This window comes from Bufo gargarizans, chromosome 10 (assembly GCF_014858855.1).
Source record: "Bufo gargarizans isolate SCDJY-AF-19 chromosome 10, ASM1485885v1, whole genome shotgun sequence".
Taxonomy (NCBI): Eukaryota; Metazoa; Chordata; class Amphibia; order Anura; family Bufonidae; genus Bufo; species Bufo gargarizans.
The window spans coordinates 36,178,424-36,198,914 of NC_058089.1; the positions used below are offsets into that span (position 1 = coordinate 36,178,424).

General features: G+C 42.6%; 1 protein-coding gene across 1 annotated transcript in view; it reads right to left on the reverse strand.

Moving 5' to 3' along the window:
* Positions 1–20,491, reverse strand: part of SLC25A45 (solute carrier family 25 member 45) — a 58,607-nt gene that overhangs the window by 8,582 nt on the left and 29,534 nt on the right. The window contains exons 2-3 of the mRNA XM_044270822.1: positions 19,781–19,838; positions 16,948–17,007 (exon numbers count right to left, since the gene is read on the reverse strand). Of these exons, the coding sequence (XP_044126757.1) occupies positions 16,948–16,984 (37 nt within the window). The 5' untranslated portion in view covers positions 16,985–17,007; positions 19,781–19,838. The remainder of the gene's footprint in view (positions 1–16,947; positions 17,008–19,780; positions 19,839–20,491) is intronic.

Sequence of the window (20,491 nt, forward strand, 5' to 3'; positions counted from 1 at the left end):
TACATCCCACCACTAGATGGGGATAAAGTTCAGGTCCTATATATACCTAGGTCAGGCCTAGTGAGAGCGATCAGTTTGAGGACAGGTTCAGGTTCAGTTGAGACCAGAGTTCAGTGGGGAGATCAGTAAGTAGACTGATACTGAGAGAGTGAAAGGGTGCAGATCCAGCACCTCAGCTCTGAAGAAAAGTTTTAGTCTAGAAAGAGACAAGAGAAAAAGGACAGAATTAAATACATCAAAAGGATAAAAGCTGTAAACCAGGCATAAAGGACCTTTGGGATATTCAGGTGAAGGATACCATAGCCTACGGCAACCTCACCAAAATTCCACTGATATTGAAATAACCCACTGCTCCAAAACCAGAAACCTAAAAAGCCTAGAAACAGTGGATTTGCAGAATTAACTCTGTACCATCAAGAGACTGCATATTAGTACTGCTGCAACCAAAGACATCCAAAGTAAAAGTTGTGAGTTGCATCTTACCACTGTCTACCTCATTATTACCACTATTGGTTGTACCACCAATAACGGTACTGGCGTCACGACAAAAACCATCAAGGGACTCAGCCGCAACAAGCACCCTAAGCACCCCTAACATCAAGGGCACCTCAACCACCATCTTGGCTGATGCTTCCTACCACAGAGTGTGCCCCGGAGGATTTTATGCTGTCCACCTCAACACTGTGCTGCCAGCCCAGGGAGGATTTCTGCTAACCGTGAGTAAACTGATGAACTGTGTGCCAAATCGCTTTCCACCTCAGGCCCAGCCCCCACTGCATTTGCCCAGTGTGCAGTTAGGGAGATATAACACCCCTGCCCGTGCTTACTGGTCCATGTATCAGTGGACCTTGCCAGAAATGAAATTGCGCAGTGCACACTTGATTTGTCCGCCACTTGGTTTTGCAGGGCAGGGATAGCCTGCCTGGAAAAGTAGTGGCGGCTGGGAACCACGTACTGTGGGACAGCCAGCTCCATTAGGTTTATCTCCGTCTCCACCATATGGAATTACACCATTTCAAAGGCCAGGAATTTTGAAATGCTGGCATTACGGGGCCAGGGATCACAGGTGGGTAGGGGGGTATTTCTTCTTTCTCTCCAGTGTTTGGGGGATGGACAGCTGAACACTTCCATGGGACAGTGTTGAGATGCTCAGGGACACTGCTAGTGGTGTTGGTGGTGCTGTCACATCCTCTGTTTGCAGAGAGCCAGGTGGCCCTGTTAGTCAAGAGTGGGAGGAAGAGGCAGAGAACGCAGCAGAAGAGGGAGCAGGAGATATTCTGTGGTCTTTTAGGTGTGTACTCTACTGCAGCTCGTGCTTTGCATTTAGATGCCTGGTCATGCAGGTGGTGCTCAGGAGTAGAACATTTATGCCTCTCTTCAGGCTCTGACTATACAGGTGCAAACCAAAGCACTGCCATGCCAGGGGACTCCTTCAAGCTGGCTTTGGTGTGCTCAGTCCCTGGGCATGGTGGGTGTACTGGCTAGGGGCTGGCTGCTGCTTTTGCACCCTGCTCCCTCTTTTGCTGTGCAGCTGGTGCCTCTTCCTCCAAACTGCACACGTCACTCGCATGATATTGATTCCATGTGAGGTGTAGGACCTCATCATCCTCCACATCATCTTCCGGCCACTCCTAACCCCTGGCCTCCTTGCTTTCTGCACTAGTTGGTACCTTAGTTTTGTCATCACCATCAGAGACATGCTGCGGTGGTCCTCCCACGCCCACATCCTCAAACATAAGTGGTTGGGCATCAGTGCACTCAATCTCTTCCACTTCTGGGGCAGGTCTAGGTGGATGGCCCATGGAAACCCGCCAGCAGAGTCATCAAAAAGCATAAGTGACTGCTGCATGACTTGGGGCTCAGACTGCTTGGCTGATTTGCAAAGGGGTGAGGTGGAAGACAGATGCCCATGGAATGCAGGTGCCAACTCTGTTATTTTAGCAGGGGACTGGGTGGGAGACAATGTGAAGGAACTGGAGGCACTGTCAGCCATCCAATCTACTACTGCCTCAACTTTTTCTGGCCTCGCCATTCGTATACCGGTATTTGGGCCTCCAAAATGACACAGAACATCCTATAGCTTGCAAGCACTTGAGGAAGGCGTTTCATTTGGGCATGTATCTGGCACAGATCAACCACATTCTCTCCCTGCAGCAGGAGCTCCACTAACACCAGCAGCACCACGACCAGGCCCACATCCCTTATTTGATGCTTTCCTCATTCTTTGAGGTCACCCACAGACTTAACAGATAGATTAACTATTTTATTTCCCTGTCACAGATGCAGTGTACGTGTATCTCACACCAAAAATGGGTTTATGTCACCCACAGAATTAACAGACAGATTAAAGGAAACCTGTCACCGTGATTTTGCGCATAGAGCTGGGGACATGGGCTGCTAGATGGCCACTAGCACATCTGCAGTACCCAGGTCCCATAGCTCTCTGCGCTTTTATTGTGTTAAAAAAACGTTTTGATTGATATGCAAATGACCTGATATGAGTCCTGTTGCCGGAGATGAGTCAAGCGGAAAGGAGCCCAGCACCACCCCGCGTCCTCCGAATCTCCTCCTTGCTGGCTGACGTCACAGAGCTGGTGCGCCGAAATCTTGCGATGTGCGAGCTAGCGCATGTGTAGTTCGTTCCCTGTGCTGATGCCAGTACAGGGAATGAACATAATGCCGACACTGCGCATGCGCTAGCTCGCGCATCGCGAGATTTCGGCGCTCCAGCTCTGTGATGTCAGCCAGCAAGGAGGAGATTCAGAGGACGCGGGGCGGTGCTGGGCTCCTTTCCGCTTGACTCATCTCCGGCTACAGGACTCATACCAGGTCATTTGCATATAAAATCAAAACGTTTTTTTAACACAATAAAAGCACAGAGAGCTATGGGACCTGGGTACTGCAGATGTGCTAGCGGCCATCTAGCAGCCCATGTCCCCAGATCTATGCGCAAAATCATGGTGACAGGTTTCCTTTAAGTATTATATTTCAGTGTCAGAGGTGCAAAGCTGGTGTTTTGCACCAACAAGAAAATCACTATAAGTAACCCACAGAATTATTAGCCAGATGAAATTCCTTACACTCTCCTCTCCGTAAGTTCAGCTGCCTGCTTCCTGTCCCTGCACTACTCAGGGCTTATGGGCGGTGCTACACATGACTGAGCGTGTATACAGGCTGGGTCACATGATGCACCGGCCAATAACAGCCACCAAGAAGGCGCCAGATTCCAAATTGTCGCAGGAAAGAGATGTATATTTTGAAGTTGTGGGACAATGAATTAGTAGACACAATAAGGTTAAGACCTGAATGAAAGCTGATTAACAAATAGAATAAAATAAATGCAAATAAAAAGCTTGTTATAAACCATCGCGGGTAGTGGGGGGGGGGCCCAATTCAAAGTTTGCCCTGGGACCCATAAAACTCTAGTTACACCACTGTATATCCCCCTTCTTCAGGAGAAGTCAAGATAAGTATATAGACAGCAATAGCATCATAAAACATATATACCTTGCCAAAAGGCTTTAAATACACTTAATGTTTAAAATCCACAAGGTGGAGATGGAGGAAGTGACGTCATTTCCGGTCTCGGAAGTGTGCGTTCCAAGGTAGAACGCATATTAAAATCTCTTTGTACTGTAATAATAATAGCTGGTATTGACTTCTCCTATTTATATACTGATCCAGGGGGTAGATATATTTGGCTAGAATGATAGTAAGGGGTCCCCAGGCTGAGGGGAAAGAATATTGCCTCTGGAGGAATCGAGCGGGACGGAAAGAGAAGCGCTCTCAGTGGAATGCATAGGTGGAATGCAAAATATCAGCATCTTACGATTTACAGATGGAATATATGAATAGAGCGCATGGGAGCGGAAGTCAGAGCCGCTCATATGATCCTGGGCTACTTATCGATATAAATATTGTAGGGTTCTAACTGCCGCTCCCGTGCGCTCCATTTATAATTTAGTGAGTGTCTTGTATTAAAGGGGTTGTCCCACGAAACTAAATATTCTACAGTTTTCAAACCAGCACCTAGATCTGAATAACTTTGTAATTGCGTGTAATTAAACATTTTGGATAGCCAATGTATCTGTATAGTGCCACCTGCTGTTTGTTTTTTTCTTATTTCTTTTACCTGCTCACTGAGAAGGCCACACATGCTCAGTTTCATCCTTCAACTGCCTCCTGAGCTGTGATAGGGAGAGCATGGACACGCCTCCTGAGCTGTGATAGGGAGAGCATGGACACGCCTCCTGAGCTGCAGCAGAAAAGAGACTCCCCTTGAGCTGCCAGCTTGCTATAAATCTAGCAAAGCAATGAATGTGGAGATCTCTGGATCCACATGAGGTCCAGGGCTGGTTCTAGCTTTGTTAGAAATAGGTTGTCATGTACTATATGACATTTGATTTTCATTTTTTACATTAGTCATGGGATAACCCCTTTAAGTTTCTCTGCATGATAAATGCCATTTGTTAAAGTGAGACTATAAGTACTACCTTAAGGTATGTTCAGACGGAGGATTTAAAGTGCGGTTTCGGTGACGAAAACCGGGCCAAATCCTAGCTGAAACTCAGACTCCCACTGTTTTCAATAGGAGCCCTTGCCGCAGATCATGTGGCCAAAGGATTTTCCCAAAGCCACATGTGGACCCTTCCCAAAGCCACATCGGTAGCCTGCTCGCACTTTAATTCAGTGATGCGAGTCCGACAGCAAAAACCTAATTCCTCTGGTTTTATGTTTCAAAGCATATTTATTGGCATAATAGCCAAAATAGTACACATGTACATAGCATTTATGTTATTATTATATATATATAATAATGTTAGATGTAAAATACAGAAATACAGTTTTAAGAGGTACAAAGTAAAGGCACCATAACAGAGGTAGGACAGTAAAAACCTTTTCTGCGGTACGAGTTACATAAGTAAGGCAGTGCAAGACAAAGGCTCTTCTCTCGTGACTCTAACAGTCCAAAATTTACAAAAAGAAGGGGGGGGGGGAGGGGGAAGAGAGCAGTCACATCTTCCAGGTGTTAGAGTAGGCAGTCAAAGGGACAGGAAATACTGCAAGCTAGGAGAATTAGCACAATTTAACCATGGATTCCATATCTTCAAGTATCGTTCCCTGGTGTCATTTAAAGTGGCATTAAGTTTTTCATATAACGCAGTGCGATTAACCCTACTAATACAGTGGGATGCGAAAGTTTGGGCAACCTTGTTAATCGTCATGATTTTCCTGTATAAATCATTGATTGTTACGATAAAAAATGTCAGTTAAATATATAATATAGGAGACACACACAGTGATATTTGAGAAGTGAAATGAAGTTTATTGGATTTACAGAAAGTGTGCTATAATTGTTTAAACAAAATTAGGCAGGTGCATAAATTTGGGCACCACAAAAAAGAAATGAAATCAATATTTAGTAGATCCTCCTTTTGCAGAAATTACAGCCTCTAAACGCTTCCTGTAGGTTCCAATGAGAGTCTGGATTTTGGTTGAAGGTATTTTGGACCATTCCTCTTTACAAAACATCTTTAGTTCATTCAGGTTTGATGGCTTCTGAGCATGGACAGCTTTCTTTAAGTCACTGATTCCTAGACATTGGTCTCCAGAATCTGCTGATACTGAGTGGAATCCCTGCATCCCTCAACTTTGACAAGATTCCCAGTCCCTGCACTGGCCACACAGCCCCACAGCAAGATGGAACCACCACCATATTTTACTGTAGGTAGCAGGTGTTTTTCTTGGAATGCTGTGTTCTTTTTCCTCCATGCATAACGCCCCTTGTTATGGCCAAATAACTCAATTTTAGTTTCATTAGTCCACAGCACCTTATTCCAAAATGAAGCTGGCTTGTCCAAATGTGCTTTAGCCCACCTCAAGTGGCACTTTTTGTGCTGTGGGCGGGGAAAAGGCTTCCTCTGCATCCCTCTTGCATACAGCATCTCCTTGTGTAAAGTGCGCCGAATGGTTGAACGATGCACAGTGACTCCATCTGCAGCAAGATGATGTTGTAGGTCTTTGGTGCTGGTCTGTGGGTTGACTCTGACTGTTCTCACCATTCGTTGCTTCTGTCTATCCGGGATTTTTCTTGGTCTGCCACTTCGAGCCTTAACTTGAACTGAGCCTGTGGTCTTCCATTTCCTCAATATGATCCTAACTGTGGAAACAGACAGCTGAAATCTCTGAGACAGCTTTCTGTATCCTTCCCCTAAACCATGATGGTGAACAATCTTTGTCTTCAGGTCATTTGAGAGTTGTTTTGAGACCCCATGTTGCTACTCTTCAGAAGAGGAGGGAAACTTACAATTGACCCCCTTAAATACTCTTTCTCATAATTGGATTCACCTGTGTATGTAGATCAGGGGTCACTGAGCTTACCAAGCCAATTTCAGTTCCAATAATTAGTTCTAAAGGTTTTGGAATCAATAAAATGACAACAACAGTGCCCAAATTTATGCACCTGCCTAATTTTGTTTAAACAATTATAGCACACTTTCTGTAAATCCAATAAACTTCATTTCACTTCTCAAATATCACTGTGTGAGTCTCCTATATGATATATTTAACTGACATTTTTTATCGCAACAACGAACGATTTATGCAGGAAAATCATGACGATTAACAAGGTTGCCCAAACTTTCGCATCCCACTGTAACTGCCGACACTGAAAGTGAAGGAGACCTCCACCTGGACGCTATGCAAATCCTTGCGGACATCAGGACATATTGTAGGAGTTTATAAGCAGTATTATTAAATGTTGGTGGTTTGAGCCCCAGCAAGTACACAGGTGCCGACAAGGGGAGATCTCTCCTAAATACTTCAAATAATCCTCTTTTGATGTTGGCCCAAAACCGTCTCACTATGGGAGAGGTCCACCAAGTATGAAGGGTGTTACCATTATTTTGGAAACCCCTAAAACATAAAGGGGAGACCATGGTGTAAATAAGGTGCGATCAAGTAGGTACAAATACACCCTGTGAAATATCTTCAAAGAAGCTTCCATAAGGGTTACCTGCCAGCTCCCCCTGCCGGTAGCCATGCAGCATTCGTACCATTTGTCCATTGTGAGGGTCTCCCCCAAATCTACCTCCCAGTGGTGCATAAAAGCCAATTTGGTATCAGATAGCAGTGAGTTGAAAGTAAAATAAAGAAGAGAGCATACCCCTCTCTAAAGCTCTATATTTGCAGAGCCGTTCAAACATTGTATATTCTACTAGGCCGTTGGTTGGGACCAGGGAGGATAAAAAATTTAAAATTTGGGTCATTTGAAAGAGTTTAGACGGTGGAGGTGAGAAAGTAGAAACAAAGTATGCTCTGGACAGGAGTTTAGAATTAAGTAAGAAGTCACCAACATAGCGCAGCTTGTTATGTTTCCACCGGACAAATGATGTTGGTGATAACCCAGTTGAAAAGAGGGGGTTTCTAAAAATGGGGAGCATTGGTGAGATTGGGCTATGTAGTTTTTATTTAAAGCAAACTTTTCTCTTCAGCTGTAATATAAGGTAGGGATTTTTTGCCGAAGGGTCAACTACCCCTAAGGGAATGTCAGGTGACCAGATTAAAGCTAACTGGGAGACTGGCATCAATAAATCGGATTCAAGTACAACCCACCCACCCTTTTATGTAAGTGCATAATAGACCCGACTATTCGAGGTCTCTTATACACCCACAAGAATCGAAAAATTAAATTCTGCAAAGATTTGAGTGCTGAACCCATGATCGGTACAGGGAGAGAACAGAAATAATACAGTATTCGAGGTAAGGTAACCGTTTTGATAGTGTTTCATTCCTCTGGTTTTAATTGTTGATTTGTTTGTTGCTGTGTAATGTATGAGTTTTTTTTGTAAATGAACTCTCTGACTATAAAGCGATGCAGAATATGTTTGTGCTATATAAATAAAGATTATTATTATTATTGTCTGCCACAATGGTGTTTCACTTGTTCAAATTGTTCCATGCACGCAGTGGTCGGCTTCGTGTGGGTTTGAATTTGGGCCATTGTGTGGTTCATGTTTGCCACTGTTCCATGCGTCCTAGCATTGGTCTCTTGTGGGTGTGAATTGGTGACATTTAGCTTTATATCTCGCCTGAGTTCAGCACTGCTAGGGTTAACCTTTCCTGGCTCTCTGTGTGCACCTGTTTATCTTATGTGTTCATTTGCTCTGCTATATTTTCTGAGTTGTGTGTCCTGCCCTTGGTTGAGCAACACGTTCTGTTTGTAGCTGTTAGTATTCTGTCTGCTTGTTCTGTGTCTGAATTCTGACCTAAGTTCCATTCGCCATTTCCCAGTGTCTGTTCAATGGATTTGTATGTATTCTGTGTGCCTGACCTTGTCTTGTTCAGTCTGTGGTTGTCTTGGTCTCTCCATCTGGTTCTGTCTGTGTGCTTTGACTGTGCCTCTGGTGCATTGTACTGGAGTCTCTGACCTCTGTGTGTCAGCTGCCAACTACACCAGGACTATTCCTAGAGGAAGAAACCTGGTGGCTCCCCTGCAGTGAAGTCCAGATCCCTGTACAGGAATTAAAGGGTGAAAAACAGGGGACTGCCGGAATAACGTCCTCAGGTCTAGCACAATGTCAGACCAGTTAGTTGATACAGTTGATATACAAACCATTGTCCGTAACATCATTAAGAGGGTAACTATTAGCCAGGTACTGCTAATCAAATGCCATTGATTAATTGATAAACAAGTGTGACCACCTCTATAAAAGCAGACGTTTTGGCAGTTTGTTGGTCTGGAGCATTAAAGTGTGTGTTGCAAAGGAAAAAAGACAGCCTTAATGATCTTAGAGACGTAATTGTCACTACCTGTCAATCTAGGATGGATTATAAAGAACTTCACAAACAATTTGAAGTCCATCATTCTACAGTGACAGATTAGACACAACTGGAAACCATTCAAGACAGTTGAAAATCTTCCCAGGTGTTGACACCAGAGCAAATTTACCCCAAGGTCACACTGTACGATTCTCATAAATTGCAGAAAAACACAAGAACTACACCTAAGACTCTACAGGCCTCAGTTAGCATGTTAAATATTCAAGTCCACAAGAATACAAGTAGACAAAGACTAATGCATTGGCTTGTTTGGGAGGGTTGCAAGGAAGAACATGCAGCTAAAGGACATGGGCAACTTCCAGCCATTGTAGCTATGAGAACCTCTGTATACCAAAGTATTCTAGAGTCAAATGTGAGGCTCAACAGCTAAAGTTTGGTTGAAACTTCATCATGCAACATGACAATGATCCCATGCACACCAGCAAATCAAGGTGTTGCAATGGCCTAGCCAAAGCCTAGACCTCAACCCAATTGAGATGCTGTGGTGGGACCTTTAAGGGGTATTTCGGTTGACTTCCTCCCCTATCCACAGGATAGGGTTAACCCATGGATAGGGTATAACTTCAAACAACCGGAATATCTCTATAAGAGAGATGTGCATAAATAAATGCCTACAATGTAAAACAGATTGGGCCAAAATTCCTCCAGAACGATGTGAGAGATTGATAAAGTAGTACAAAACATGATTACTTCAAGTTGTTGCTGCTGGTGATGGATCTACAAGCTATGGATTCATGAGGTGTACTTCTGGTGAGTTTACACGGCCCAATTGTCAGGCAGATTATTGGGGATGAACGTTCCTATGAAAAGCTTGTTCATCAGGTGAAACTGTTGTTCATGCAGGTAGGTACATTTTCATTTCTGGCAGCAGATTGTGCTGTCTGACAGCGATCTGCTGCCCAGAAACAGTGCAGCTGTATAAGGACAAGCGATCGCAATAGCCATCTCTCATCTTCATACTGTGGAGGTGATTCCTAGGTGTAAATGCAGCACTTCAACCTCACTGAACGAGTAGCCAGAAATCTTCGGCTGCTCTTCTGGCTGTGTAAACCAACCATTAGATTTTCACACATCGCCTTTTAATGTCATTTTTATTGACTAATGGAACATGATCTAACCCCTCAGATGAACACCGTAAAAAATAAAAACGGTGTAAAAAAACAACATTTTTTGTCACCTTACATCACAAAAAGTGTAATAGCAAGCGACCAAAAAGTCATATGCAGCCCAAAATAGTGTACTGTAGTTATGGATGGACAGGCCACTCCTACATATGGGATCACGGGAGAAGAAACTTTTATAAAAACTGTATTTAATGTGGTTCAATTATATAAAAAAATAATTAAAATGTGTGATACATAGGCACTAAGATAATATCATAGATATACAATAATATCATAGATATATCATAGGTATAAAAATAAAAATTGAAGTAAAAGTAAAAAATAAAAAATAATAAAAAGGTAATGTGGTTGGATGTCAAAGATCTAAATGATACCACCGCACAAATTGTTATACCCAGCTTCTCATTAGCATTTATACAAGATAATAGAAATCAAAACGTGGAATGTCTTGTTTACATATAGATCTAGAAATGATCTGTGTTGGTCACAGTACAATACTCCATATGATAGCTGTATTCCAACTGTTCGAGTTGTATAAAAAAAAAAATGAATAAATAAATTAATAAAACCGCAAATGGATGAGCAAATTAATATATCTTCTTGAGGTAGTCAATTTATTTGCCACTATGTCTCAATGTTTTGTAACTATATATTTCATCAGACCTTTCAAGGATATCGTGGCAAGGTGGTGTATTTTTCCCTGTTTCCACAATCCTCAGCCTTGTCCTTTGCAGAACCTTCCCATTCACAAGACCCTTATGGTATTTTCTATTCATAGGACTCTTATGGTAGTTTCAACGTACAGTTCTTAAAGTTTACTCACGGTTTTAGGATGTGTAGGGTATTTTTCTGTAATGGCCCAAATGTGGGCACTTACCTCTCCTTTTATTTCAGGGGCCGGCGGATGTCCAACATGTGAATTCGGCATCTCGTGTACTCTGCTCCATACTCCCGTTGTTGACTACTCGCAAGATCAAGAGGACGTCTCCTTGCTGTTCTCACGTAGTCTTCTACAGTGAGAGGAGATGTCCTCTTGATCTCGCGTGTAGTCGAAAACGGCAGTACGGAGGAGAGTACATGAGACGCCAAATTCACATGTCGGACACCCGCCGGCCCCTGAAATAAAAGGAGAGGTAAGCGCACACAGAGTTGACAGCCAAATAAAACTCAATATTTATTACCCTGATTCTGCTGTTTACAGAAACACCCCACATGCTGTACGGGGACACAGCAGGGCAAAGTAGGAAAGGAACGCCATATGGCTTTTGGAAGGCAGATTTAGCTGAACTGGTTTTTAGATGCCATGTCCCATTTTAAGCCCCCCTGATACACCCCTACAGTAGAAACTCAAAAAAGTGACCACATTTTGGAAACTACGGGATAAGGTGCCGGTTTTATTGGTACTATTTTGGGGTACATATGATTTTAATTGCTCTATATTACGTTTTTTGTGAGGCAAGGTAACCAAAAAATGGATGTTTTGGCACCGTTTTTATTTTTTAACAACATTCATCTGACAGGTTAGATCATGCGCTATTTTTATAGAGCAGGTTGTTACGGATGCAATTATATCAAATATGTCTACTTTCTATGATGTTTGTTTCAGTTTTACATAAAAAGCATTTTTGAAAACAAAAATTTGGTTTTTGTATCTTCATTTTTCTGAACGCCCAATTTTTTTAAATTTTTCTGCCGATTGTCTTGTGCAGGGGCTTGTTTTTTGCAGGAAGAGTTGACATTTTTATTGGTACTATTTTTGGGTACATATGATTTTTTGATCATTCATTATTACACTTTATGGGGCAAAGTGATAAAAAAAATTGGTTGTTTTGGCGCAGTTTTTATTTATTTATTTTTACAGCGTTTACCTGAGGAATTAGTTCATGTGAATTTTTTATAGAGCAGATCGTTACGGATGTGGCAATACCCAATATATCTACTTTTTGTTATTTATTTAAAGAGGACCTTTCATTACGATAAAAAATCGAAGCTAAGTATGCTGGAGAGCGGTGCCCAGGGATATCCCTGCACTTACTATTATCCCTGGGCGCCGCTCCGTTCTCCCAGTATAGGCTCCGGTATCCTCAGATTTTCGGCTCAACCGGGAGGAGCCTGCTCTTGTTCTCCTGGGCGTCTCCTTCTCCCAGGCTGTAGCGCTGGCCAATCACAGCGCTCAGCTCATAGCCTGAGAGTTTTCTGGGAGAAGGAGACGCCCAGGAGAACAAGAGCAGGCTCCTCCCAGTTGAGCCGAAAATCTGAAGATACCGGAGCCTATACTGGGAGAACGGAGCGGTGCCCAGGGATAGTAGTAAGTGCAGGGAGATCCCTGGGCGCCGCTCTCCATGTATGTATGCTTAGTTTAGATTTTTTATTTCAATGAAAGGTGCCTCTTTAAGTTTTACACAATAATAGCATTTTTGAAACTGAAATAATGATATTTTAGTGTATCCATAGTCTGAGAGCCATAGTTTTTTTATTTTTTGCGGGATGAGGTGACGGTCTGATTGGTACTATTTTGGGTGGCATACACCTTTTTGATCACTTGCTGTTGCAATTTTTGTGATGTAATGTGACAAAAAAATGTTATGGTGTTCATCTGAGTGGTTAGGTCATGTGATATTTTTATAGAGCTGATTGTTACGGACGTGGCGATACCCAATATGTATACTTTTTTTTCACTTTAGCACAATAATAGCAGTTTTGAAGCAAAAAATAATGATATTTTAGTGTCTCCATTGTCTGACAGTGATAGCTTTTTTATTATTTTACCAATTCTCTTAGGTAGGTTCTCATTTTTTGCGGGATGAGGTGACAGTCTGACTGGTACTATTTTGTGGGGAATACGCCTTTTTGATCACTTGCTATTGCAATTTTTGTGATGTAATGTGACAAAAATAGCATTTTTTTTTTTTACACATTTTTTTTTTTTACGGGTTTCACCTGAGGGGTTAGGTCATGTGATATTTTTATAGATCTGGTTGTTACAGACGTGGCGATACCTAATATGTATTTTTTTATGTATTTCACTTAAGCACAATAATAGCAGTTTTGAAACAAATGATGTTTTAGGGTCTCTGAGAGCTATAGGTTTTTTTTGGGGCAATTGTCTTAGGTAGTGGCTCATTTTTTGCGGGATGAGGTGACTGTTTTATTGATTGGACATGCGCCTTTTTGATCGCTTGGTGTTGCACTTTTTGCGATGTAAGGTGACAAAAATGGCTTCTTTTTTTGACACTTTTTTTTTTGTGTTTATTGGACAGGGTGGATCATGTCATATATTTATAGAACCAGTCATTACGGATGCGGCGATACCTAATATGTGTGTGGGTTTTTTTTCTTCTGTTTTTTATTATAAAATAAGGGGGAAGGGCATTTTTCTTTTTCTTTTTTTACTTTATTAATTTTATTACTTTATTAATTTAATTAAAAACACATTTTTTTTTAAACTTTTTTCTTTATTTCTGATGTTCACTTTTGGGGGTCTGATCCCCTCTGCAATGCATTACAATAGATCTGTATTGTAATGCATTGCCTGTTAGTGCATGACACTGAGTCATACACTAACAGGTTGCCTAGGACAGTGTTTTCCAACCAGTGTGCCTCCAGCTGTTGCAAAACTACAACTCCCAGCATGCCTGGATAGCCTTCGGCTGTGCGGTAATGCTGGGAGTTGTAGTTTTGCAACAGCTGGAGGCACACTGGTTGGGAAACACTGGCCTAGGAGACCCAGCCTGAGGTTGGATCTCCTCAGAACCCGTAGAAGGCAGGTCCCGATGCCGTGCAAGGCATTGGGCAGCCTCTGCACGGCATCGGGCTGCCTTGTCACGCATCGGGTCCCCGCCACAGCAGCGCGGGGACTCTATGCGCTCACTCACCCAAAACAAACCCCTTCTGTGTCGCTGTCAGGGAGGACCGTGGCATAGAAGGGGTTGATACGCCGACATCAGATTTTTCAACGATGGCGGCGGATACAGCAGGGCCCGGCTACCAGGGATTGCCGGGCCTCTGCAGTGATCGCGTGCGCACCGCTCCGGTGCCCGCATGATCACCATGACGTACTATTACATCAAATTGCGGGAACGCAGTGGTTCCCATGACTGTAGTAGTACGTCATGGTTCGGGAAGGGGTTAATAAAGTGAGATTGGTCATCAATAAACACTGGAGTGTTGTAACCAGATCCTACCCATCAGTGGAAAAATTCCGAAATCCCCCAATGATCTATTATAAACGAGCAGTGAACATACAGGGATCAGATTATAAGAGCGGACATAGACAGTAGTAGAGTGGAACCAAGACAAAAGGTTCTTTACACAGCCAAAAAAGGCACCTTTCCATGTTTAAATTGTATACATTGCTCTAGTGTCATCAAAGGCTCCCATGTGATACACCCACACACTGGTGAGAGGATCCCCATACGGGTTTCTTCACATGTGACTAGCTTATATGGGAACTGCAAAAGCTTTTTGTTGTCATTTGCAATATAATGCTATATTGTACTACTGTGTGAAATCCCTTGTTACCAGGCTGTCCAGTGCATTACATACATCCACCACTAGATGGGGTAGCACCACAGTATAAATAGTGCAGTTCAGGCCTAGTTAGGGGGTTAAAGGGAACCTGTCATCCGGGATTTTGTGTATAGAGCTGAGGACATGGGCTGCTAGATGGCCGCTAGCACATCCGCATTACCCAGTCCCCATAGCTCTGTGTGCTTTTATTGCGTCAAAAAACTATTTGATACATATGCAAATTAACCTGAGATGAGTCCTGTCCCTGACTCATCTCACGTACAGGACTCGTCTCAGGTTAATTTGCATATGTATCAAATCGTTTTTTTTACACAATAAAAGCACACAGAGCTATGAGGACTGGGTATTGCGGATGTGCTAGCGGCCATCTAGCAACCCATGTCCTCAGCTCTATACACAAAATCCAGGTGACAGGTTCCCTTTAAGTCAGTTGAGAGGAGAAGTGGGAAGTGAAGGAGTGAGAGTGCAGCTGTAGCTGTGTTAAATGCAAGGCAATTCAAGAGAAACACAGAGGATAAAGACACAAGTCCTTCACCTTTGGATACCAGGTGAAGGACTTATTAGCTTCTGGCAGCCTCACCATCAAAGAGCTAGAGCAACAGAACCAGACTAAAGAGCTGTTTATCAGTGAGTACATAACTAACTACCCTAGCCTGACACAATATTACCAGCACAGCCTGTTACTGGGATTAATCACATCCAGCTTGCATGTATACCAGAGATTGTTTTATTGCTGGATGTAAACCGTTATCCAGAACCTGGTTATAGTAAAGTTTGCCGTTGGATTTAAACCTGCCTCATTCTTCTAACTCCATATCACTACCATCCTCCACATTTTGAACCACCAAGGTGCTGGCGTCACGACAATACCTAAGTCAGGGGCCCAGCCGCACAAGCACTCAGCAACCATTCACCATCAATCCCCACCTGTCCGGTGTCCCCTGCAATGGAGTGTGCCCCGGAGAATTTGGTGCTGTTCTCCCCTTCACTGCACTGCTGGTTAAGGGAGGCGACTGCTAAACCGTGAGTAACCGATGAACTGTATGTACATTCCGGCCCACCGTGAACCTCGCGTGTTCTACCGCTGCGGACTGGCACGCTGCAACAGTAGATTTATCATTTACATTTTAAAATGCCCTTGTGGATTAGTTTATGTGGGGGAGACATCCACACAGATGAAGGAACGACAAATACACTATCAGGAAAGGAAACCTATTACTACTGATCCCACATCATTTCCACACACATAAGCATAATATCGCACAGTTTGTGGAGGAAATACCATTACCCCAACATGGAGGGAACAGGATTGAGACTCTGATGAAGCGTGAGGCATTTTGGATCCACCGTCTTCAGACCCTTGAACCGAAGGGTTTGAATCAGGAATATGCGCTTAACAGTTTTCTGTAATTGCACTTATTAGCTTTATTTTCTAATATTTATTTTTTTATTTATGTATTTTTATATTGTATTTCTACAGCACAATTGAACGTGAGATGATTCATTTGTATTCTGGAACTTACCAATGCAGTGGACTATTGATTTAGTTACCCTGACAACGTGACGTCAGGGCTTTAGGATTTTGGCAGGGATATTTAAGTTTTTTTTGAACGTATAAAATATAAGAAAAAGAACTGGATCCCACATCCTCAATACTATGCTTTTATCTAACTGCTTCTAGGCATAATAAACATCGCTTCTCATCGCAATATAACGTATACCTACACCTATGCTACATATTGTGCATGCGGTATTAGTAAACAAAATTTGGCGCAGCACTGCACGGCGACCACAAACTCAGCAGCATCGCCCCAGCAGGCAGCAGGACCCAGAAGCCAAACAGCAATCCTGCTGCCTGGCAAAGCCACCTTGGCACTGGGCCCCACCAACCCATCAGTACAGCAAAAAATGGCCACCGTGCAGTACTGCACCATGTGAACAGGTGTGGAACCAACCCTATCACATACTCTCACCATGTGAGCAGGTATGGAACTCACCCTATCACATCCTCTCAGGAACTCCAACTGGTTCTGTGTGCATTCCGTATTCTTTGAGGACCCATTGACTTGAATGGGGCCTCGGACCGCGATTTGCGGACAATAATAGGACACGGAAACGGAATGCAACACGGACTAACTTCTGTATTTTCTACAGCCCCATTGAAGTGAATGGTTCCGCATACGGTCCGCCAAAAAAACGGAACGGAAGCGGAAAGAAAATATGTTCGTGTTCAGGAACCCTTAAGGTGAAAAATGGCAGGGTCCTGAAGGGGTTAAACAGTGTCAGGAAACCTCTTATCTGAATAAATACAATGACGTCTAAAACAAGTACAAAGTTTTTTTTGTATTGTTATTGTGCAATGCACAAAGTTGCAAGTCGTGTCCTTCAAATGAAGCTTATAGCACATAAACTTTTAACAGGTACACTGTAGTACTATGTATTTTTACATTACCTGAAATCCAACCAGCAACAAATTCAGCATAGGGCATGGCAGGCTCACGTGGATCTCACTCTAAGAAATGGAATGTTAGAGTTTCACAAACAGCTTGAACTTTTGAGTTGTACGTAATACATGTAAAGTTTAACTAGTAGGTGAGAAGTTAAGAACAGCGGCGTAGCTAGAAATGACTGGGCACCCTTACAAATCTTTGAATGCCAGTGCTGTTGAAGAGCCTTGACAATAAAATTTTTAGTCCCCATCCTGGGTGGGCCCCTTCTGAGTTCGGGCCCCAAAGCAGCCTCCTCCCTTCCTTCCCCTACAGCTAAGCCCGTGGTTAAGGAATTTCATGTTAATAATGTACCTATGAAAATGAGGCAGATTAAGGCCTCTTTCACACTGCAGTATGTCCATTTCAGTGTTTTGCGGGCCGTTTTTCACGGATCCGTTGTTCCGTTTTTTTGCTTCCGTTGTGGTTCCGTTTCCGTTCCGTTGTTCCGTTCCGTTTTTCCGTATGGCATATACAGTATACAGTAATTACATAGAAAAAATTGGGCTGGGCATAACATTTTCAATAGATGGTTCCGCAAAAAACTGAACGGATACGGAAGACATACGGATGCATTTCCGTATGTGTTCCGTTTTTTTTGCGGACCCATTGACTTGAATGGAGCCACGGACCGTGATTTGCGGCCAAATATAGGACATGTTCTATCTTTTCAACGGAACGGAAAAACGGAAATACGGAAACGGAATGCATACGGAACACATTCCGTTTTTTTGCGGAACCATTGAAATGAATGGTTCCGTATACGGAACGCAAAAAACGGACCGCAAAACGAAAAAAAAAACCGGTAGTGTGAAAGAGGCCTAAGGGTCCATTCACACGTCCGTTTTTTCTTTCCTGATCTGTTCCGTTTTTTGCGGAACAGATCAGGACCAGATCTGGACCCATTCATTTTCAATGGGTCCTGGAAAAAATGTGTGCTGTCCGTTTCCGTTGTTCCGTTCCGCATGTCCGTTTAAATATAAAACATGTCCTATTCTTGTCCGCAAAATTCGGATCCTGGTACAATACAAAGTCAATGGATCCGAAAAAAACGGAAGACATTCGGATGTCATTCCGTATGTCATCCGTTTTATGCGGAATCCGTTCCTGGAAACACATAACAAATTTTTTATTTATTTTTTTCTATTTTTTTTTTAAAGAAATCCAAACAACTTTATTTGATTATTGAACTTTATACATGTTTCCGTTTTTTGCGGATCCGCAAAAAACGGATGACATACGGAAACATTTTCAGGAACAACGGATCTGCAAAAAACGGACCGAAAATCGGGATATAGGAAAATACTGACGTGTGAATGTAGCCTAAGTGTCCATCCACACGTCAGTATTTTTCTTTTCCAGATTTCCATTCTGTTAATTGCGGATTCGTGTTTTTCCGCAAAAACCTTTTGTTTTTACCAATTGTACATCTGCATCTGTTCTGTTTTTCTGCAAAAAAAACGGAAGGAGGAATATATGTTGCTAGGGTACTAAAAAAGTGTTTTCTTCTATTTCCGGAAAAAAGGATCCGCAATTGCGGATGATATATTGATGCATTCCGCATGTCATCTGCATTTTTGCGGACCCAGTGACTACAATGGGACCACGGACCGCATTTTGTGGACAATAGTAGGACAAGCTCTATTTTTTGGGCAGATCCACATAACAGAACAGAATGGAACAACAGATGCGGACAGTAAACTGAGTGCTGTCCGCAGTTTTTGCGGGGCCATTGAAATGAATGGGTCCGCATTCCGTTCCACAAATTTGTGGAACGGATGCAGATTACAAAATACTGAATGGACCCTTAACCTAATCAATTATGGACTACATTAAACATACTGCAAGTCACTTTCTAGAACATTTTGAATAGATCTTTAATATGTATTTTAAAGTAGTTTGGTGTACACAGACTAGTGCAAATATGAAATATGACATCCTGACATATTAGGTAGGAATATATCAAATAAGACTATCAGTGGGGTAACATTTTACCATAAATAATACATATCATTAGAGATGGCCTTGCGGTTAACCTGGCGATCATTTCGCAGCGAAATTTTCAATAAACATGCAAACATATGGCAATATTTGCATCCGCCATATTCTTTTGCATTGCGCCGAACTTTGACCCATGACACATCCATCAGGTGGGACAGGAGAGCCAATTGAGACCTTTCAGCACATGGGCACACCCCCAACCCTATAACAGAACTTGATCTGGCAGCCATTTTACATTATGTGTTTTGCCAGTGTAGGGAGAGGTTGCATTTTGAAGCAGGGACAGGCTGTTAGCAACCTAGGGACACGAAATGCTAGCTAATAGGGCCACAAAAGTCCTTTTAAGGACTGGTAACGTTGTGCTATCGATAGGTATGATACACAGAGGGGTGTGATATACTTATAATATACTTTCTAACATAGAAAGTAAATTATAGTGCATTTGTATGCTTCCAGAAAATACTGATTGAGGGCTGCGATCTATTAGCTTCCACAAAATAGTGGTAGAGGTTTTCCATATACCGCATCCACAAAATTACTGCTTGAGGGTGATATACCAGCTTTAACTAACAACTGATTAGAGTCCTGCCATATATCAGCTTCCACAAAATAGTGGTAGAATTTTTCCATATACCTGCATCCACAAAATTATTGCTTGAGGGTGATATACCAGCTTCATATAACAACTGATTGAGGCCTTCCATATATCAGCTTTGACAAATTAATGGTAGAGGTTTTCCATATACCTGCGTCCACAAAATTACTGCTTCAGAGTGATATAAGTGAAAATTTACCTACCTGAAATTTTCGCTTCCTGTAGTCCTTAGGCAGCACAAATACTTATGGTTTTATTCCCCTAGGTACAACCAGAAGAGACAGGTTAACAAGCTAAATTAAAAAACTAGATTAATCAACCAATCACACACCAGGTCCGCCCATAAAACCCTGACACCGGTGAAGTCTCCTTGTATTATAAAGAAGCAAAAAATTAAAATTTATTAAGGGAGCGAAAGTAACTACAGGAAACAAAAAATTCAGGTGGGTAAATTTTAACTTTTCCTGGACATCCTAATGCAGCACAAATACTTATGGAATTTCAAAAGCAAAAATGAATGGGGGGTGTAGAATATGCTAACTTCATATGCCCTCTGCCTGCGTCAGCTCCAGTTGATAATGTTTCATGAAGGTGGAATTCGAGGACCAGGTTGCCGCCGAGCAGATGTGGTGAAGGGACACCTGCGTTAGCTCTGCCCATAAAGATGCCGTTGATCTGGTTGAGTGACCTTGATGTTAAGGTGATGCTGAACTTCCTTCAGAGAATAGCATCTTTCTATTGTACTGTGTATCCATCTGGCAAAAGTGGCCATTCTCGCTCTGTTACCATTATTTGGACCATGATGCTGTATGAACAGATTCTCCGCTGATCTAAACTGTTCTGTCTTCTGTAGATAACACAAGATAGCTCTTTTTATATCTGTGGCGACGGAGGTACCCGGTCGGGATGCATTA